Below are 16123 nucleotides of genomic sequence, written 5' to 3' on the forward strand. Positions count from 1 at the left end.
GTGTGGAGAGAAAGAGAAACATAGAGAGAGGTCATTCCCTCAAGGTCTCCCCTCTCTCTCTTTCTCTCCCTCTGTCCCAGCCCTCCTCTGAGTTTCCCATGGTACTCTGTGTCCCTCTGTGCCTGGAACATGCACCTTTTAACCAACATTCCAATTGAAACTAAATGAAAAGGAATGGATTGAGGTGGGGTTCTTCAATCTTTTGGTCTATAGTTTTTTTGGCTGTGTCATCTTGGTTTTTGGAGCAAAATGACAAAAGTAGACTGCCTGCCTGAGTGTCTTGACACTGCTGTTATCAGATAGGAGGTGTGTGGAAGTTTGTGTTGACACTGCTGTTATCAGATAGGAGGTTTGTGGAAGTTTGTGTTGACACTGCTGTTATCAGATAGGAGGTTTGTGGAAGTTTGTGTTGACACTGCTGTTATCAGATAGGAGGTTTGTGGAAGTTTGTCTTGACACTGCTGTTATCAGATAGGAGGTTTGTGGATGTTTGTGTTGACACTGCTGTTATCAGATAGGAGGTTTGTGGAAGTTTGTGTTGACACTGCTGTTATCAGATAGGTTTGTGGAAGTTTGTCTTGACACTGCTGTTATCAGATAGGAGGTTTGTGGAAGTTTGTCTTGACACTGCTGTTATCAGATAGGAGGTTTGTGGAAGTTTGTGTTGACACTGCTGTTATCAGATAGGAGGTTTGTGGAAGTTTGTCTTGACACTGCTGTTATCAGATAGGAGGTTTGTGGAAGTCTGTGTTGACACTGCTGTTATCAGATAGGAGGTTTGTGGAAGTCTGTGTTGACACTGCTGTTATCAGATAGGAGGTTTGTGGAAGTTTGTCTTGACACTGCTGTTATCAGATAGGAGGTTTGTGGAAGTCTGTGTTGACACTGCTGTTATCAGATAGGAGGTTTGTGGAAGTCTGTGTTGACACTGCTGTTATCAGATAGGAGGTTTGTGGAAGTTTGTGTTGACACTGCTGTTATCAGATAGGAGGTTTGTGGAAGTTTGTGTTGACACTGCTGTTATCAGATAGGAGGTTTGTGGAAGTTTGTGTTGACACTGCTGTTATCAGATAGGAGGTTTGTGGAAGTTTGTGTTGACACTGCTGTTATCAGATAGGAGGTTTGTGGAAGTTTGTGTTGACACTGCTGTTATCAGATAGGAGGTTTGTGGAAGTTTGTGTTGACACTGCTGTTATCAGATAGGAGGTTTGTGGAAGTTTGTGTTGACACTGCTGTTATCAGATAGGAGGTGTGTGGAACTTTGTCTTGACACTGCTGTTGTTGTCGTTAGATAGGAAGTTTGTGGAAGCGACTGGTTATCTCTAGCTATTATATCAGGGCTCTGCTGAGCAGAGAGAGGATCGTGAGTTAGCCCTCTACGTCGGTGCACATTTAGTTTTCTGCCCAACACTACACAGCTGATTCAGATAACCTTCTTATCATCATGCTGGGATCATTTGAAACAGCTGTGTAGTGCTAGGGCAAAAAGCACAACATGCTCCCAGGGGGGGCCCCAGGACCCAGTTTGAGAACCCCTGGTCTAAGACTTCAGTTAAACTGTCTCTCTCTTTCTCAATAACCCTCCATATCTCTCTCTCTGTCTCTCTCTTTGTTGATATCCCTCCATATCTCTCTCTGTCTCTCTCTTTGTTGATACCCCTCCATATCTCTCTCTGTCTCTCTCTTTCTCAATAACCCTCCATATCTCTCTCTGTCTCTCTCTTTATTGATATCTCTCTCTCTACATCTCTTTCTCTCTCTTTGTTGATATCCCTCCATATCTCTCTCTCTATTGATATCTCTCTCTCTACATCTCTCTCTCTCTCTTTCTCTCTCTTTGTTGATATCCCTCCATATCTCTCTCTTTATTGATATCTCTCTCTCTCTCTCTTTCTCTCTCTTTGTTGATATCCCTCCATATCTCTCTCTATTGATATCTCTCTCTCTCTACATCTCTCTCTCTCTTTCTCTCTTTTTGTTGATATCCCTCCATATCTCTCTCTTTATTGATATCTCTCTCTCTACATCTCTCTCTTTCTCTCTTTTTGTTGATATCGCTCCATATCTCTCTCTATTGATATCTCTCTCTCTCTACATCTCTCTCTCTCTTTCTCTCTTTTTGTTGATATCCCTCCATATCTCTCTCTTTATTGATATCTCTCTCTCTACATCTCTCTCTCTCTCTTTGTTGATATCCCTCCATATCTCTCTCTTTATTGATATCTCTCTCTCTCTACATCTCTTTCTCTCTCTTTGTTGATATCCCTCCATATCTCTCTCTTTATTGATATCTCTCTCTCTACATCTCTCTCTCTCTCTTTGTTGATATCCCTCCATATCTCTCTCTTTATTGATATCTCTCTCTCTACATCTCTCTCTCTCTCTTTGTTGATATCCCTCCATATCTCTCTCCTCTTTCAGACCCAGTCTTTGAATATTTGGGCTTACAGCAGTGGTCAATGTAGTAGTTAAGGGAGGTCTTTGTTTTGTGGATGAAAGAAGCTCTAATTGAGGTGAAACAGTGTTTCTGTGTTGCGCTCTTTGATTCTGTTGAGGACGCATCACATCCAAGCTCTGCATGGTGCAATAAAGGCCTGTTAAAACATGTCTCTCTCTCTACCTCTCTCTCTCTACCTCTCTCTCTCTACCTCTCTCTCTCCACCTCTCTCTCTCTCTACCTCTCTCTCTCTACCTCTCTCTCTCTCTACTTCTCTCTCTACTTCTCTCTCTCTACCTCCACAGAGAGAGATAGTACCGTCCACGCGCCTGGCTGTCATTCCCCCGGCCTTCAGCACTCGGACCCTGGCTGCACAAGCCACTGAGTACACCTTCGCCTACATCCAGGTCCCACAAGACGTAAGTTTTGTACACAGAGACACATACATACAGTGGCTTGCGAAAGTATTCACCCGCCTTGGCATTTTTCCTATTTTGTTGCCTTACAACCTGGAATTAAAATAGATTTTTTGGGGAGGTTTGTATCATTTGATTTACACAACATGCCTACCACTTGAAGATGCAAAATATTTTGTATTATGAAACAAACAAGAAAAAAATGAGAACTTGAGCGTGCATAACTATTCACCCCCCCCAAAGGCAATACTTTGTAGAGCCACCTTTTGCAGAAATTATAGATGTAAGTCTCTTATGTGTCTATAAGCTTGGCACATCTAGCCACTGGGATTTTGGCCATTCTTCAAGGCAAAACTGCTCCAGCTCCTTCAAGTTGGATGGGTTCCGCTGGTGTACAGCAATCTTTAAGTCATACCACAGATTCTCAATTGGATTGAGGTCTGGGCATTGGCTATGCCATTCAAAGACATTTAAATGTTTCCCATTAAACCACTCGAGTGTTGCTTTAGCACTATGCTTAGGGTCATTGTCCTGCTAGAAGGTGAACCTCCGTCTCAGTCTCAAATCTCTGGAAGACTGAAACAGGTTTCCCTCAAGAATTTCCCTGTATTTAGCGCCATCCATCAATCCTTCAGTTCTGACCAGTTTCCCAGTCCCTGCCGATGAAAAACATCCCCACAGTATGATGCTAACACCACTGTGGGGATGGTGTTCTCGGGGTGATGAGGTGTTGGGTTTGCGCCAGAAATGGTGTTTTCCTTGATGGTCAAAAAGCTACATTTTAGTCTCATCTGACCAGAATACCTTCTTCCATATGTTTGGGGAGACTCCCACATGCCTTTTGGTGAACACCAAACGTGTTTGCTTATTTTTTTCTTTAACTTCTCTGGGGCAGGTGGGACGCAAACGTCCCACCGGCCAATAGCCAGGGAAAATACAGCGCGCCATATTCAAATAACATGATATAAAAATCAAACTTTCATTAAATCACACATGTAAGATTCCAAATTAAAGCTACACTCGTTGTGAATCCAGCCAACATGTCAGATTTCAAAAAGGCTTTTCGGCGAAAGCATAAGATGCTATTATCTGATGATAGCACAACAGTAAACAAAGAGAGTAGCATAATTCAACACTGCAAGCACGACACAAAACGCAGAAATAAAATATAAATCATGCCTTACCTTTGACAAAATTATTTTGTTGGCACTCCAATATGTCCCATAAACATCACAAATGGTCCTTTTGTTAGATTAATTCCGTCGATATATATCCAAAATGTCAATTTATTAATTTATTTATTATTTGGACCGTTTCATCCAGAAAAACACAGCTTCCACCTTTCGCCAAGTCCCTACAAAATATATCAAAAGTTACATGTAAACTTTACCAAAACATTTCAAACTACTTTTGTAATACAACGTTAGGTATTTTTAAACGTTAATTATCGATCAATTCGAAGACCGGATGATCTGTGTTCAATACAACAACAACAAAAAAATTACGCAACTTTTCGTAACGTGACTCTCTCAAAAAATGTACTTCATGTGACCCTCATTTACGATAGTCCTACTTCTTCACTACACAAAGGAATAACCTCAACCGATTTCCAAGGACTGGTGACATCCAGTGGAAGCGGTAGGAACTGCAAGCAAGTCCATTAGAAATCTGGTGTCTCTAAGAAAACTCATTGAAAAGACAGTGACATCAAAAAAATACAAATTCTGAATGGTTTGTCCTCAGGGTTTTGCCTGCTACATAAGTTCTGTTATTCTCACAGACATGATTCAAACAGTTTTAGAAACTTCTGAGTGTTTTCTATCCAAATCTACTATAATAATATGCATATCTTATATTCTGGGGATGAGTAGCAAGCAGTTGAATTTTGGCATGCTATTTTTCCGAAAGTGAAAATGCTGCCCCCTGCCCTCAAGAAGTTAAGCACAGTTTTTTTTCTGGCCACTCTTCCGTAAAGCCCAGCTCTGTGGAGTGCATGGCTTAAAGTGGTCCTATAGACAGATACTCCAATCTCCACTGTGGAGCGTTGCAGTTCCTTCAGGGTTATCTTTGGTCTCTGTGTTGCCTCTGATGAATGCCCTCCTTGCCTGGTCCATGAGTTTTGGTGGGCGGCCCTCTCTTGTGGTGCAATATTCTTTCCATTTTTTAATAATGGATTTAATGGTGCTCCGTGGGATGTTCAAAGTTTCTGATATTTTTTATAACCCAACCCTTATCTGTACTTCTCCACAACTTTGTCCCTGGCATGTTTGGAGAGCTCCTTGGTCTTCATGGTGCCGCTTGCTTGGTGGTGCCCCATGCTTACTGGTGTTGCAGACTCTGGGGCCTTTCAGAACAGGTGTATATATACTGAGATCATGTGACAGATAATGTGACTCTTAGATTGCAAACAGGTGGACTTTATTTAACTAATTATGTGACTTCTGGAGGTAATTGGTTGCACCAGATCTTATTTAGGGGCTTCATGTAGGGGGTGCGTACTGGCGGCAGAGAAGTCAGGCGCAGGAGAGCAAAAACTGATTTACAACCGCGCAGCTTAATAAACAAAACCACCGTAAACAGAACAATAATTCAATGGGTAACAAAACCCGGTACACACCAGCATAACGTGCACAAGCACTACAATAAACAATTCCGGACAAGGACATGGGGGGAACAGAGGGTTAAATACACAACATGTAATGATGGAATTCAAACCAGGTGTGTGGGAAGACAAGACAAAACAAATGGAAAATGAAAGGTGGATTGGCGATGGCTAGAAGACCGGTGACGTCGAACGCCGCCCGAACAAGGAGAGTGACCAACTTCGGCGGAAGTCGTGACACTTCATAGCAAAGTGGTGAATACATATGAACGCACCACTTTTCAGTTGTTTTTTTTTTGTATAATGTTTTGAAACGAGTTATTTTTTTCATTTCACTTCACCGATTTGGACTATGTCCATTACATGAAATCCAAATAAAAATCTATTTAAATTACAGGTTGTAATGCAACATAACAGGAAAAATGCCAAGGGGGATGAATACTTTTGCAAGGCACTGTACATACATACATACATACATACATACATACATACATACATACATACATACATACATACATACATACATACATACATACATACATACATACATATATGAACGGGGTATGGTAGTGTGTGTGTGTGTATATATATATAGATCAAAACACATGGTTTGTCTGAGTGGGGATCACATAGCTAAGATCAAAACACATGGTTTGTCTGAGTGGGGATCACATAGCTAAGATCAAAACACATGGTTTGTCTGAGTGGGGATCACATAGCTAAGATCAAAACACATGGTTTGTCTGAGTGGGGATCACATAGCTAAGATCAAAACACATGGTTTGTCTGAACTGAAAGTGTATGTTTTTACATCTGTCTAAGCTTAGTCTGTCCTAGCCTAGGATGTCTATTTTTGTGGTTCTGTTCGTGTGTGTGTGCCTGATCGTGTGTGTGTGTGTGTGTGTGTGTGTGTGTGTGTGTGTGTGTGTGTGTGTGTGTGTGTGTATATGTCTATCCGTTTGTGTGTGTGTGTGTGTGCGCGCGTCCTTTTGTGTGTGTCTGTCCATGCGTGTGTTTGTAATGTGTGTGTCCTTACCCAATATGTATATTTGTTTATTTTCGAGTGTGTGTCTGGGTTCAAGGTGTGTGTGCTGTCCCCCTCCACTGAGTCAGTGTGAGGCTGCAGCAGGGTGATGTGGACCATCTGTCCGCCCAGGCCTCAGCCTCACCTCCACTCTCTACAGCTGACATAGCTCTCTACCTCTCTAACTCGCTCTCCCCCTTTTTCTCTCCCCACCTTTGTCTTTCTACCGCTCTTTCATTTGATCTGTCTCTTTCACCATTTCCCTTTCTTTATCTACCTCCCTCTTTCTGTCTCTCTCTCTCTGTCTCTCTACCTCTGTTGGCTCTTGTTTGGTTCCTGTTTTCTTTATTCTATTCAATTCAAGGAGCTTTATTGGAATGGGGAAAATATGTTTACATTGCCAAACCAAATGTTTTCTTTATCTCAGGGGTACTTACCCATCTTCTTTATATCCTCTCTCTTTCAGCTAATATTTCTCTTCTCTTTTCTTCTCAGTCCCTAAATCTCTGGTCAGATCTCTCCCTCTCAATCTCTCTCCCTCTCCCTCTCTCCCTCTCTCTCACCCTCTCAATCTCTCTCCCTCTCAATCTCGCTCCCTCTCAATCTCTCTTGCTCTCTCTCTCTCTCTTGCTCTCTGTGGGTTTTTCCTCTCCCTCTCTCTCTGGGCCTGTTACTAGTGGTGACAGCGTTTCTCCCCTGATGTCCTCTCTGCCCTGCCACCTGGAGTAGAGAGGGTGCTGCCTGGTCACTCACTCACCTGCTGTGACTCGCACTGGCCAGTGGCCACACAGACAGAAACACACACAGTCAGTCATTCACTTAGACACATATTCATATTAATACATGCATATAAGTTAAAGATATATAATACATTCTCCTCTGTTAGCATATATAGTTGAATGCATAGTTATGACCATCCACACACTGTTCCATTTCAGGCGCGTGCTAGTGCTAACCTTGTTACAGTGTCCTGTCCCACTCAGCAGAAGGCCCTGTTAGTGTCCTGTCCCACTCAGCAGAAGGCCCTGTTAGTGTCCTGTCCCACTCAGCAGAAGGCCCTGTTAGTGTCCTGTCCCACTCAGCAGAAAGCCCTGTTAGTGTCCTGTCCCACTCAGCAGAAGGCCCTGTTAGTGTCCTGTCCCACTCAGCAGAAGGCCCTGTTAGTGTCCTGTCCCACTCAGCAGAAGGCCCTGTTAGTGTCCTGTCCCACTCAGCAGAAGGCCCTGTTAGTGTCCTGTCCCACTCAGCAGAAGGCCCTGTTAGTGTCCTGTCCCACTCAGCAGAAGGCCCTGTTAGTGTCCTGTCCCACTCAGCAGAAGGCCCTGTTAGTGTCCTGTCCCACTCAGCAGAAGGCCCTGTTAGTGTCCTGTCCCACTCAGCAGAAGGCCCTGTTAGTGTCCTGTCCCACTCAGCAGAAGGCCCTGTTAGTGTCCTGTCCCACTCAGCAGAAGGCCCTGTTAGTGTCCTGTCCCACTCAGCAGAAGGCCCTGTTAGTGTCCTGTCCCACTCAGCAGAAGGCCCTCATTCATATTGCATATCCCCACCCTGTCCCCTTGGCTCTCTCTCCTCCTCTCCCTCTCTCTTTCTCACCCAGTCCACTTGGCTCTCTTTCTCCCTCTATCCATCTCTCTCACCACCTCTCTCGCCCTGAGCTCCCCCGCGGAGTGTGTGACAAGCTGACCACAGGAAGAAGACGAAACAAAAAGCCCCTCACTTTTCCCCCTTGAACACTCAGCGTCCCTCTACACACATACACACACAGAGACACACACCACATTCACACCCCAAGGGCAGCTTGCTCGGGGTTGCCATGGAGACAGGACCAGGGCAAGAGGCTTGGAGGAGAGGAAGGAGAGCAAGCGAGAGGGTCAGAGCAGTGATGAATGGGGAATGTTGGGGTGAACTCAATTGATCCCTGTTTTTTAAAGCCATGGCGGGGCGTGTCTTATTGCTCCTCAATACTCCTAATTGGCTTCCTTGTCTCGCTCTCTGAGCACAATATGAATCCCTTTTATTAGAGGACTAAAGATTTCAGGATAAACTGTTCCGGCTCAACAGCCTCCAGCATGTGGCCTAACCCCTTGACCTCCCTTCTCCTCTTCCACCCCCGTTAGGAGGATGCGCGTGCTGACGTGGTGGACAGTCTGGTGCGGGACATCCAGAACACCCAGTGTCTGCTCAACGTGGAGCACAGCGGCGTCACCTGCCCCCACGTCACACTGCAGTTCGCCGACTCCAAGGACGACGTGGGCCTCAGCCTGGTGAAGGAGGGCATGGTCATGGTGGACGTGCGGAAAGAGAAGCACCTGCAGAAAATGGTAGGAAAATGGCAGAGAGAAATGAAAGTCATGTTTACCTTAAGTTTTCAGTTTTATAATGACTTTGTCAGGGCACTATGGCCAAAACAGATGTGTTGTATGTACCAGTGCTAGCGTATGTACCAGTGCTAGCATATGTACCAGTGCTAGCATATGTACCAGTGCTAGCATTGGGCCAAATGTATTGGCGTTAGAGTTGAGAAAAGGTTACGCTGACATGTGCCAGACGTTTTCAGGTCATAGTGACTTTGTCAGGGCCAAAACGTGATACTGGGTGACAGTGTATGTGACTGGCTGGCTGTGAAGGGTCTAGTCTATTTCAGCAAGGCTGTTAGCCTTATGCTACCATGCTAACAGGTCAGTGTTTTTGCTATGAATAAGTGCTAGCATTTGGCTAAATGCTGACGTGTTTAGTAATCCAAAATGAAGACCGATCTGAAGTGATGCATCTCTCCGCTCCTCTCAGTACGTCTAGCTCTCAGCAGGACGGCGGCCATTTTGTAATGTCATGAAGTGCAGCTCGTTTGCCTTCCCTCATTATGCTAATTCAACTGGCACACTCCAAGCCTCTCTGTGAATGAAAGATAAAGGCAGAAAAGTGATATTTATTCCTGGTGTAATTACTCTCCTACGCGTCCCGACATTACTCCACTCTGTCATTTAGGTACACATTGGCACACACACGTTCACACACAAAGACACAGAAATGGGCTCACCGGTCAGAACACAAACACTCATAAACATATGAATGCATACCAACACACCCACACACCACACAGAATTTTAGACTTAATCACCCTTGTTTCCCTATACCACCACTAAAGTTTTACAACCCATTGAAAGACACTTAGTCAGCCCACGTCAGTCAATAAGTAACTGTATAGTGTGTATTTGTCGCCAAGTTGCTCACCTTTGACCTCTTTGGGCCACTGAGACTGTAAACAGTATTGTGTTGAAACGACCCACTGAAACAGGCTAATAGAGTCATGCAGTCTGAACCCTGCTGTCCACTGAAACAGGCTAATAGAGCCATGCAGTCTGAACCCTGCTGTCCACTGAAACAGGCTAATAGAGTCATGCAGTCTGAACCCTGCTGTCCACTGAAACAGGCTAATAGAGCCATGCAGTCTGAACCCTGCTGTCCACTGAAACAGGCTAATAGAGTCATGCAGTCTGAACCCTGCTGTCCACTGAAACAGGCTAATAGAGTCATGCAGTCTGAACCCTGCTGTCCACTGAAACAGGCTAATAGAGCCATGCAGTCTGAACCCTGCTGTCCACTGAAACAGGCTAATAGAGCCATGCAGTCTGAACCCTGCTGTCCACTGAAACAGGCTAATAGAGTCATGCAGTCTGAACCCTGCTGTCCACTGAAACAGGCTAATAGAGTCATGCAGTCTGAACCCTGCTGTCCACTGAAACAGGCTAATAGAGCCATGCAGTCTGAACCCTGCTGTCCACTGAAACAGGCTAATAGAGCCATGCAGTCTGAACCCTGCTGTCCACTGAAACAGGCTAATAGAGTCATGCAGTCTGAACCCTGCTGTCCACTGAAACAGGCTAATAGAGCCATGCAGTCTGAACCCTGCTGTCCACTGAAACAGGCTAATAGAGTCATGCAGTCTGAACCCTGCTGTCCACTGAAACAGGCTAATAGAGCCATGCAGTCTGAACCCTGCTGTCCACTGAAACAGGCTAATAGAGCCATGCAGTCTGAACCCTGCTGTCCACTGAAACAGGCTAATAGAGTCATGCAGTCTGAACCCTGCTGTCCACTGAAACAGGCTAATAGAGCCATGCAGTCTTTCAGGCCTGTTTGTCTTATGCTGGTCATGTCTCCTGTGCTGCTCTCTCTGAAACGATGCTGTTCAGACTGATGTGAAGGCTCTGGGTGCATCTATTTCATTGATACAGTCTAAAGTGGTATAGTTTTAATAGTCTAAAAGAAGGGGGGGGGGGGCTAGACAGGTGGAAGCACCCTGAAGGCCTTCTACCTTATCACTTTAAAGTCCCCCTGGCAAACAAACTCCTCTGTCAGCTAAAGACTGACCACTAACTGAGCTCAGCTTCCATTTCCTCAAATGGCCTTTATTATTAAATGTTTAAAGCTGGAATGCTTAGTGGTGAAACTCCCACGTCCGTTTGTGATATTACAACAACAAACACCGTTTTGTCCCTCCTGACATCATTGTATTCCAGATGACAAATGGATGTTCTCAGGTGCTGGTCTTGTTTCATAGAGGAGAGCAGGATTTATTTGAAGGGAAGCCATTGTAGTCAAGCTAGGCTCTGTTTGTTTTGTGGATATGCCCTGCAGCAAATGGACAACACACTTAAGCATTGTCCATGCAATAAAGATAGACAATATTAGTATAATCATAAATGTATGCACCGGCTGCTAGTATTGTTGGAGAGAAAAAGAGGGAAGTCGATAGAGAGAGGAGAGAACGACAGAGAATGGGGGATAGATATAGAGAGAGAGAGGAGAAAATTATGTAGAGAGTGAGAGGGATAGATATAGAGAGAGAGAGGAGAAAATAATGTAGAGAGTGAGAGGGATAGATATAGAGAAAGAGAGGAGAAAATAATTGCGAGAGTGAGAGGGATAGATAGAGAGAGAGAGAAGGCGGGAGCCAGCCAGAGGAGGTGTGGAGGGGAAGATAAAGAGCTGAGAGAGGGAGAGTGCGGTCTGAGTCAGGCGCAGTAAAACCAGGCATGCATCACTGCAGGGCCAGAGTGGCTAACTTTAAGAGCGCAGAGCCGTGACGGGCAGTTAGCTAGAGGCCTCCCAACGCAAAGGACTGAACTAGCTGAAGAGCCCACACACGTTATTGCATAGGCTAGTTGTCGCTTAGTATTCGGCCTACACAGTAATACATAGACACGATGCCATTATATGAAGGTGGTTGATATTACTATAGAAATAGGATTACTATTCTATGGATATTACATGAATACATAGTGATGACATAGACATATGTATATTCACAGGTATTTTTCAAATGAGAGGTTAGTATATTATTGCATATCAGGTTACTATAGCATCAGAACAGCCATCTGTTTGCTTTAGTTCAGTCAGGGATCTGGAATACGTCTCAGGTGTATTGCATTGGCTAATGTGTGATCAGATGAAAGCTACTGGCCTGCATATTGTCAATGATTAATGACACAGCATCGGCTTATTACATACAAACACATATTGCTGTGGATTGATATTCCAACAGGACGGAGCTGATATTCATTCAGACTGGATCACACACTCCTGTCACACATCATGTGTACACACACACACAGTATCTTACTGAGCTAATATTCATTGACTGGATCACACACTCCTGTCACACATCATGTGTACACACACACACAGTATCTTACTGAGCTAATATTCATTCAGACTGGATCACACACTCCTGTCACACATCATGTGTACACACACACACACACACACACAGTATCTTACTGAGCTAATATTCATTCAGACTGGATCACACACTCCTGTCACACATCATGTGTACACACACACACACAGTATCTTACTGAGCTAATATTCATTCAGACTGGATCACACACTCATGTCACACATCATGTGTGTACACACACACACACACACACAGTATCTTACTGAGCTAATATTCATTCAGACTGGATCACACACTCCTGTCACACATCATGTGTGTACACACACACACACACACACACAGTATCTTACTGAGCTGATATTCATTCAGACTGGATCACACACTCCTGTCACACATCATGTGTACACACACACACAGTATCTTACTGAGCTGATATTCATTCAGACTGGATCACACACTCCTGTCACACATCATGTGTACACACACACACACAGTATCTTACTGAGCTGATATTCATTCAGACTGGATCACACACTCCTGTCCCTCTCACTGGTGGTACTGTAGTAGAGCTCAACAGTGTATCCAGATAGTACATCACCCACCCAAGCTACTCTACTGTCGGGTGGAGATAGTACATCACCCTCCCAAGCTACTCTACTGTCGGGTGGAGATAGTACATCACCCTCCCAAGCTACTCTACTGTCGGTGGAGATAGTACATCACCCTCCCAAGCTACTCTACTGTCGGGTGGAGATAGTACATCACCCTCCCAAGCTACTCTACTGTCGGGTGGAGATAGTACATCACCCTCCCAAGCTACTCTACTGTCGGTGGAGATAGTACATCACCCTCCCAAGCTACTCTACTGTCGGGTGGAGATAGTACATCACCCTCCCAAGCTACTCTACTGTCGGGTGGAGATAGTACATCACCCTCCCAAGCTACTCTACTGTCGGTGGAGATAGTACATCACCCTCCCAAGCTACTCTACTGTCGGTGGAGATAGTACATCACCCTCCCAAGCTACTCTACTGTCGGGTGGAGATAGTACATCACCCTCCCAAGCTACTCTACTGTCGGGTGGAGATAGTACATCACCCTCCCAAGCTACTCTACTGTCGGTGGAGATAGTACATCACCGTCCCAAGCTACTCTACTGTCGGGTGGAGATAGTACATCACCCTCCCAAGCTACTCTACTGTCGGGTGGAGATAGTACATCACCCTCCCAAGCTACTCTACTGTCGGTGGAGATAGTACATCACCCTCCCAAGCTACTCTACTGTCGGGTGGAGATAGTACATCACCCGCCCAAGCTACTCTACTGTCGGGTGGAGATAGTACATCACCCTCCCAAGCTACTCTACTGTCGGGTGGAGATAGTACATCACCCTCCCAAGCTACTCTACTGTCGGGTGGAGATAGTACATCACCCTCCCAAGCTACTCTACTGTCGGGTGGAGATAGTACATCACCCGCCCAAGCTACTCTACTGTCGGGTGGAGAGTGTGAGAGTGTGTCAGGCTGAAGAGCAGGTGAATGCAGACAGGAGGCAGTCTGTATGAACTGCTGAGCTCTCTCTTTTCATATCCTGAAATGAGTCAGGAACTCCCTGTAGAACTCACTAACTCCAACAGCTTTGGCAGGGCCGACGGCTGGTCCTCCCCCTTAGCCTGACACACACACACTATCGCACCCACACTCAGACACACATACATACACACTCCTCCTCCGCCGGTCATTGCCTCAGAGCCTTAAACCATGTGGTGTGTGTGTGGTTGGGTGATGGAGAACATGCCTTCCCCTCCTCTCTCCCCTCCTGTCTCCCCTCTCTCTCAAGCCTTCGCCCCTCAGGCATGCTGGCATGGGAGGCCATCTTTAGGGAGAGCCCTGGCACTAACCCCCCCTCCCTACTCTGTCGGGCTAGAGTGGCACTCTGCCACCCCTGGCACACCGCCACCCGCACACTGAGCACTCACTCGCTCCTCCCATCCCTTTTAATGTCTCTCTCATTCCCTCTTTCCATTTGCTCTCCCTCCCTCTCTCCATCCATCTCTCCTATGCTCACCTTCTCTCTGCCTCACCTTCCATCTTCCCGTCTCTCGCTCGACCTCCCCTTCTCCATTTTCCTTCTCATCCATCTCCCTCTTCTCCTAGTCCTGTCTCTCCTTCCATCCCTCTCTCTCTTCTCCTAGTCCTGTCTCTCCTTCCATCCCTCTCTCTTCTCCTAGTCCTGTCTCTCCTTCCATCCCTCTCTCTTCTCCTAGTCCTGTCTCTCCTTCCATCCCTCTCTCTTCTCCTAGACCTGTCTCTCCTTCCATCCCTCTCTTCTCCTAGTCCTGTCTCTCCTTCCATCCCTCTCTTCTCCTAGTCCTGTCTCTCCTTCCATCCCTCTCTCTCTTCTCCTAGTCCTGTCTCTCCTTCCATCCCTCTCTCTCTTCTCCTAGTCCTGTCTCTCCTTCCATCCCTCTCTCTCTTCTCCTAGTCCTGTCTCTCCTTCCATCCCTCTCTCTCTCTTCTCCTAGTCCTGTCTCTCCTTCCATCCCTCCCTCTTCTCGAGTCCTGTCTCTCCTTCCATCCCTCTCTCTTCTCCTAGTCCTGTCTCTCCTTCCATCCCTCTCTCTTCTCCTAGTCCTGTCTCTCCTTCCATCCCTCTCTCTCTTCTCCTAGTCCTGTCTCTCCTTCCATCCCTCTCTCTCTTCTCCTCGTCATGTTTCTCCTTCCATCCCTCTCTTGCTCTTCATCCTGTCTATCTCACCTAGCCCAAAGAGAGGTTGCGCACAGCAATATTGGAAGGCAAGGTGCTAGCATCCAGAATTTGCATGAATTTGCATGTCTTTGAGAGCGCCGCCATGATGAATTATAATCCACAGGAATTAAAGTAAACGGCGGTGGATCAGACCTTTCATTCTAAATGAGATGTGATTTAAAACGCTGTTAATGCTGATTATTTCCGCTCTGTCTTAGCCCAACCCTGGCCTCTCCCTCAGCCCCCCTCCCACATTCTGCTTCATGCCTCCCTTTGATAACATTATTCCATGGGGGGGTGTATGTGTTGAGGAGGGGATGGTGGGGAAAAGTGTGTGTTACGGGGGAATCAATTCAACGGCTCAGACAAGAGACGTACTGTATGTGTCAGGGACCTTAGACAATCACGTATTATAGATACTGGCGGCTCGAGCTGCCAAGCTCCGTCCATGGGCAAACCAGCTGGCTGGAGTGTTTATGGACATAGTGATTCTATCCATATCCCAGTCCATTGTCCCCACTTGCTTCAAGATGTCCACCATTGTTCCTGTTCCCAAGAAAGCGAAGGTAACTCAACTAAATGACTATCGCCCCGTAGCACTCACCTCTGTCATCATGACGTGCTTTGAGAGGCTAGTTAAGGATCATATCACCTCCACCTTACCGTCACCCTAGAGCCACTACAATTCACATGTTACCCCAATGTAAGAATGTTAAATGCTGTTCATTGAATACAGCTCAGCATTCAACACCATAGTGCCCTCCAAGCTCATCACTAAACTCAGGGCCCTGGTTCTGAACTCCTCCATGTTGAACTGGGTCCTGGACTTCCTGACGGGCTGACCCTAAGTGGTGAAGGTAGGCAACAACACCTGTCACATTGATCCTCAACATGGGGGCCCCACAGGAGTTCATGCTCAGCCCCCTCCTGTACTCCCTGATCACCCATGACTGCGTGGCCACGCACGTCTCCAACTCAATCATCAGCCTAGAGGGAGGAGGTGAGAGCCCTGGCGGAGTGGTGCCAGGAAAATAACCTCGACCCGCAACGTCAACAAAACTAAGGAGTTGATCGTGGACTACAGGAGACAGCAGAGAGAGCACCTGAAGTGGTCCCGTCACACATTCAGTTTGGTGAAGAAGGCACAACAGCGCCTTTTTAACCTCAGGAGGCTGAAGAAATCCGGCTTGGCCCCTAAGACCCTCACAAACTTCTACAG

General features: G+C 46.0%; 1 protein-coding gene across 1 annotated transcript in view; it reads left to right on the top strand.

The window, feature by feature from the left end:
• The window catches only part of snd1 (staphylococcal nuclease and tudor domain containing 1), a 351126-nt gene that overhangs the window by 309481 nt on the left and 25522 nt on the right, over positions 1 to 16123 (top strand). The window contains exons 21-22 of the mRNA XM_071332224.1: positions 2743 to 2856; positions 8594 to 8797. Coding sequence (XP_071188325.1) covers positions 2743 to 2856; positions 8594 to 8797 — 318 coding nt within the window. The remainder of the gene's footprint in view (positions 1 to 2742; positions 2857 to 8593; positions 8798 to 16123) is intronic.

Source organism: Salvelinus alpinus, chromosome 11 (genome assembly GCF_045679555.1).
Source record: "Salvelinus alpinus chromosome 11, SLU_Salpinus.1, whole genome shotgun sequence".
NCBI classification, from domain to species: domain Eukaryota; kingdom Metazoa; phylum Chordata; class Actinopteri; order Salmoniformes; family Salmonidae; genus Salvelinus; species Salvelinus alpinus.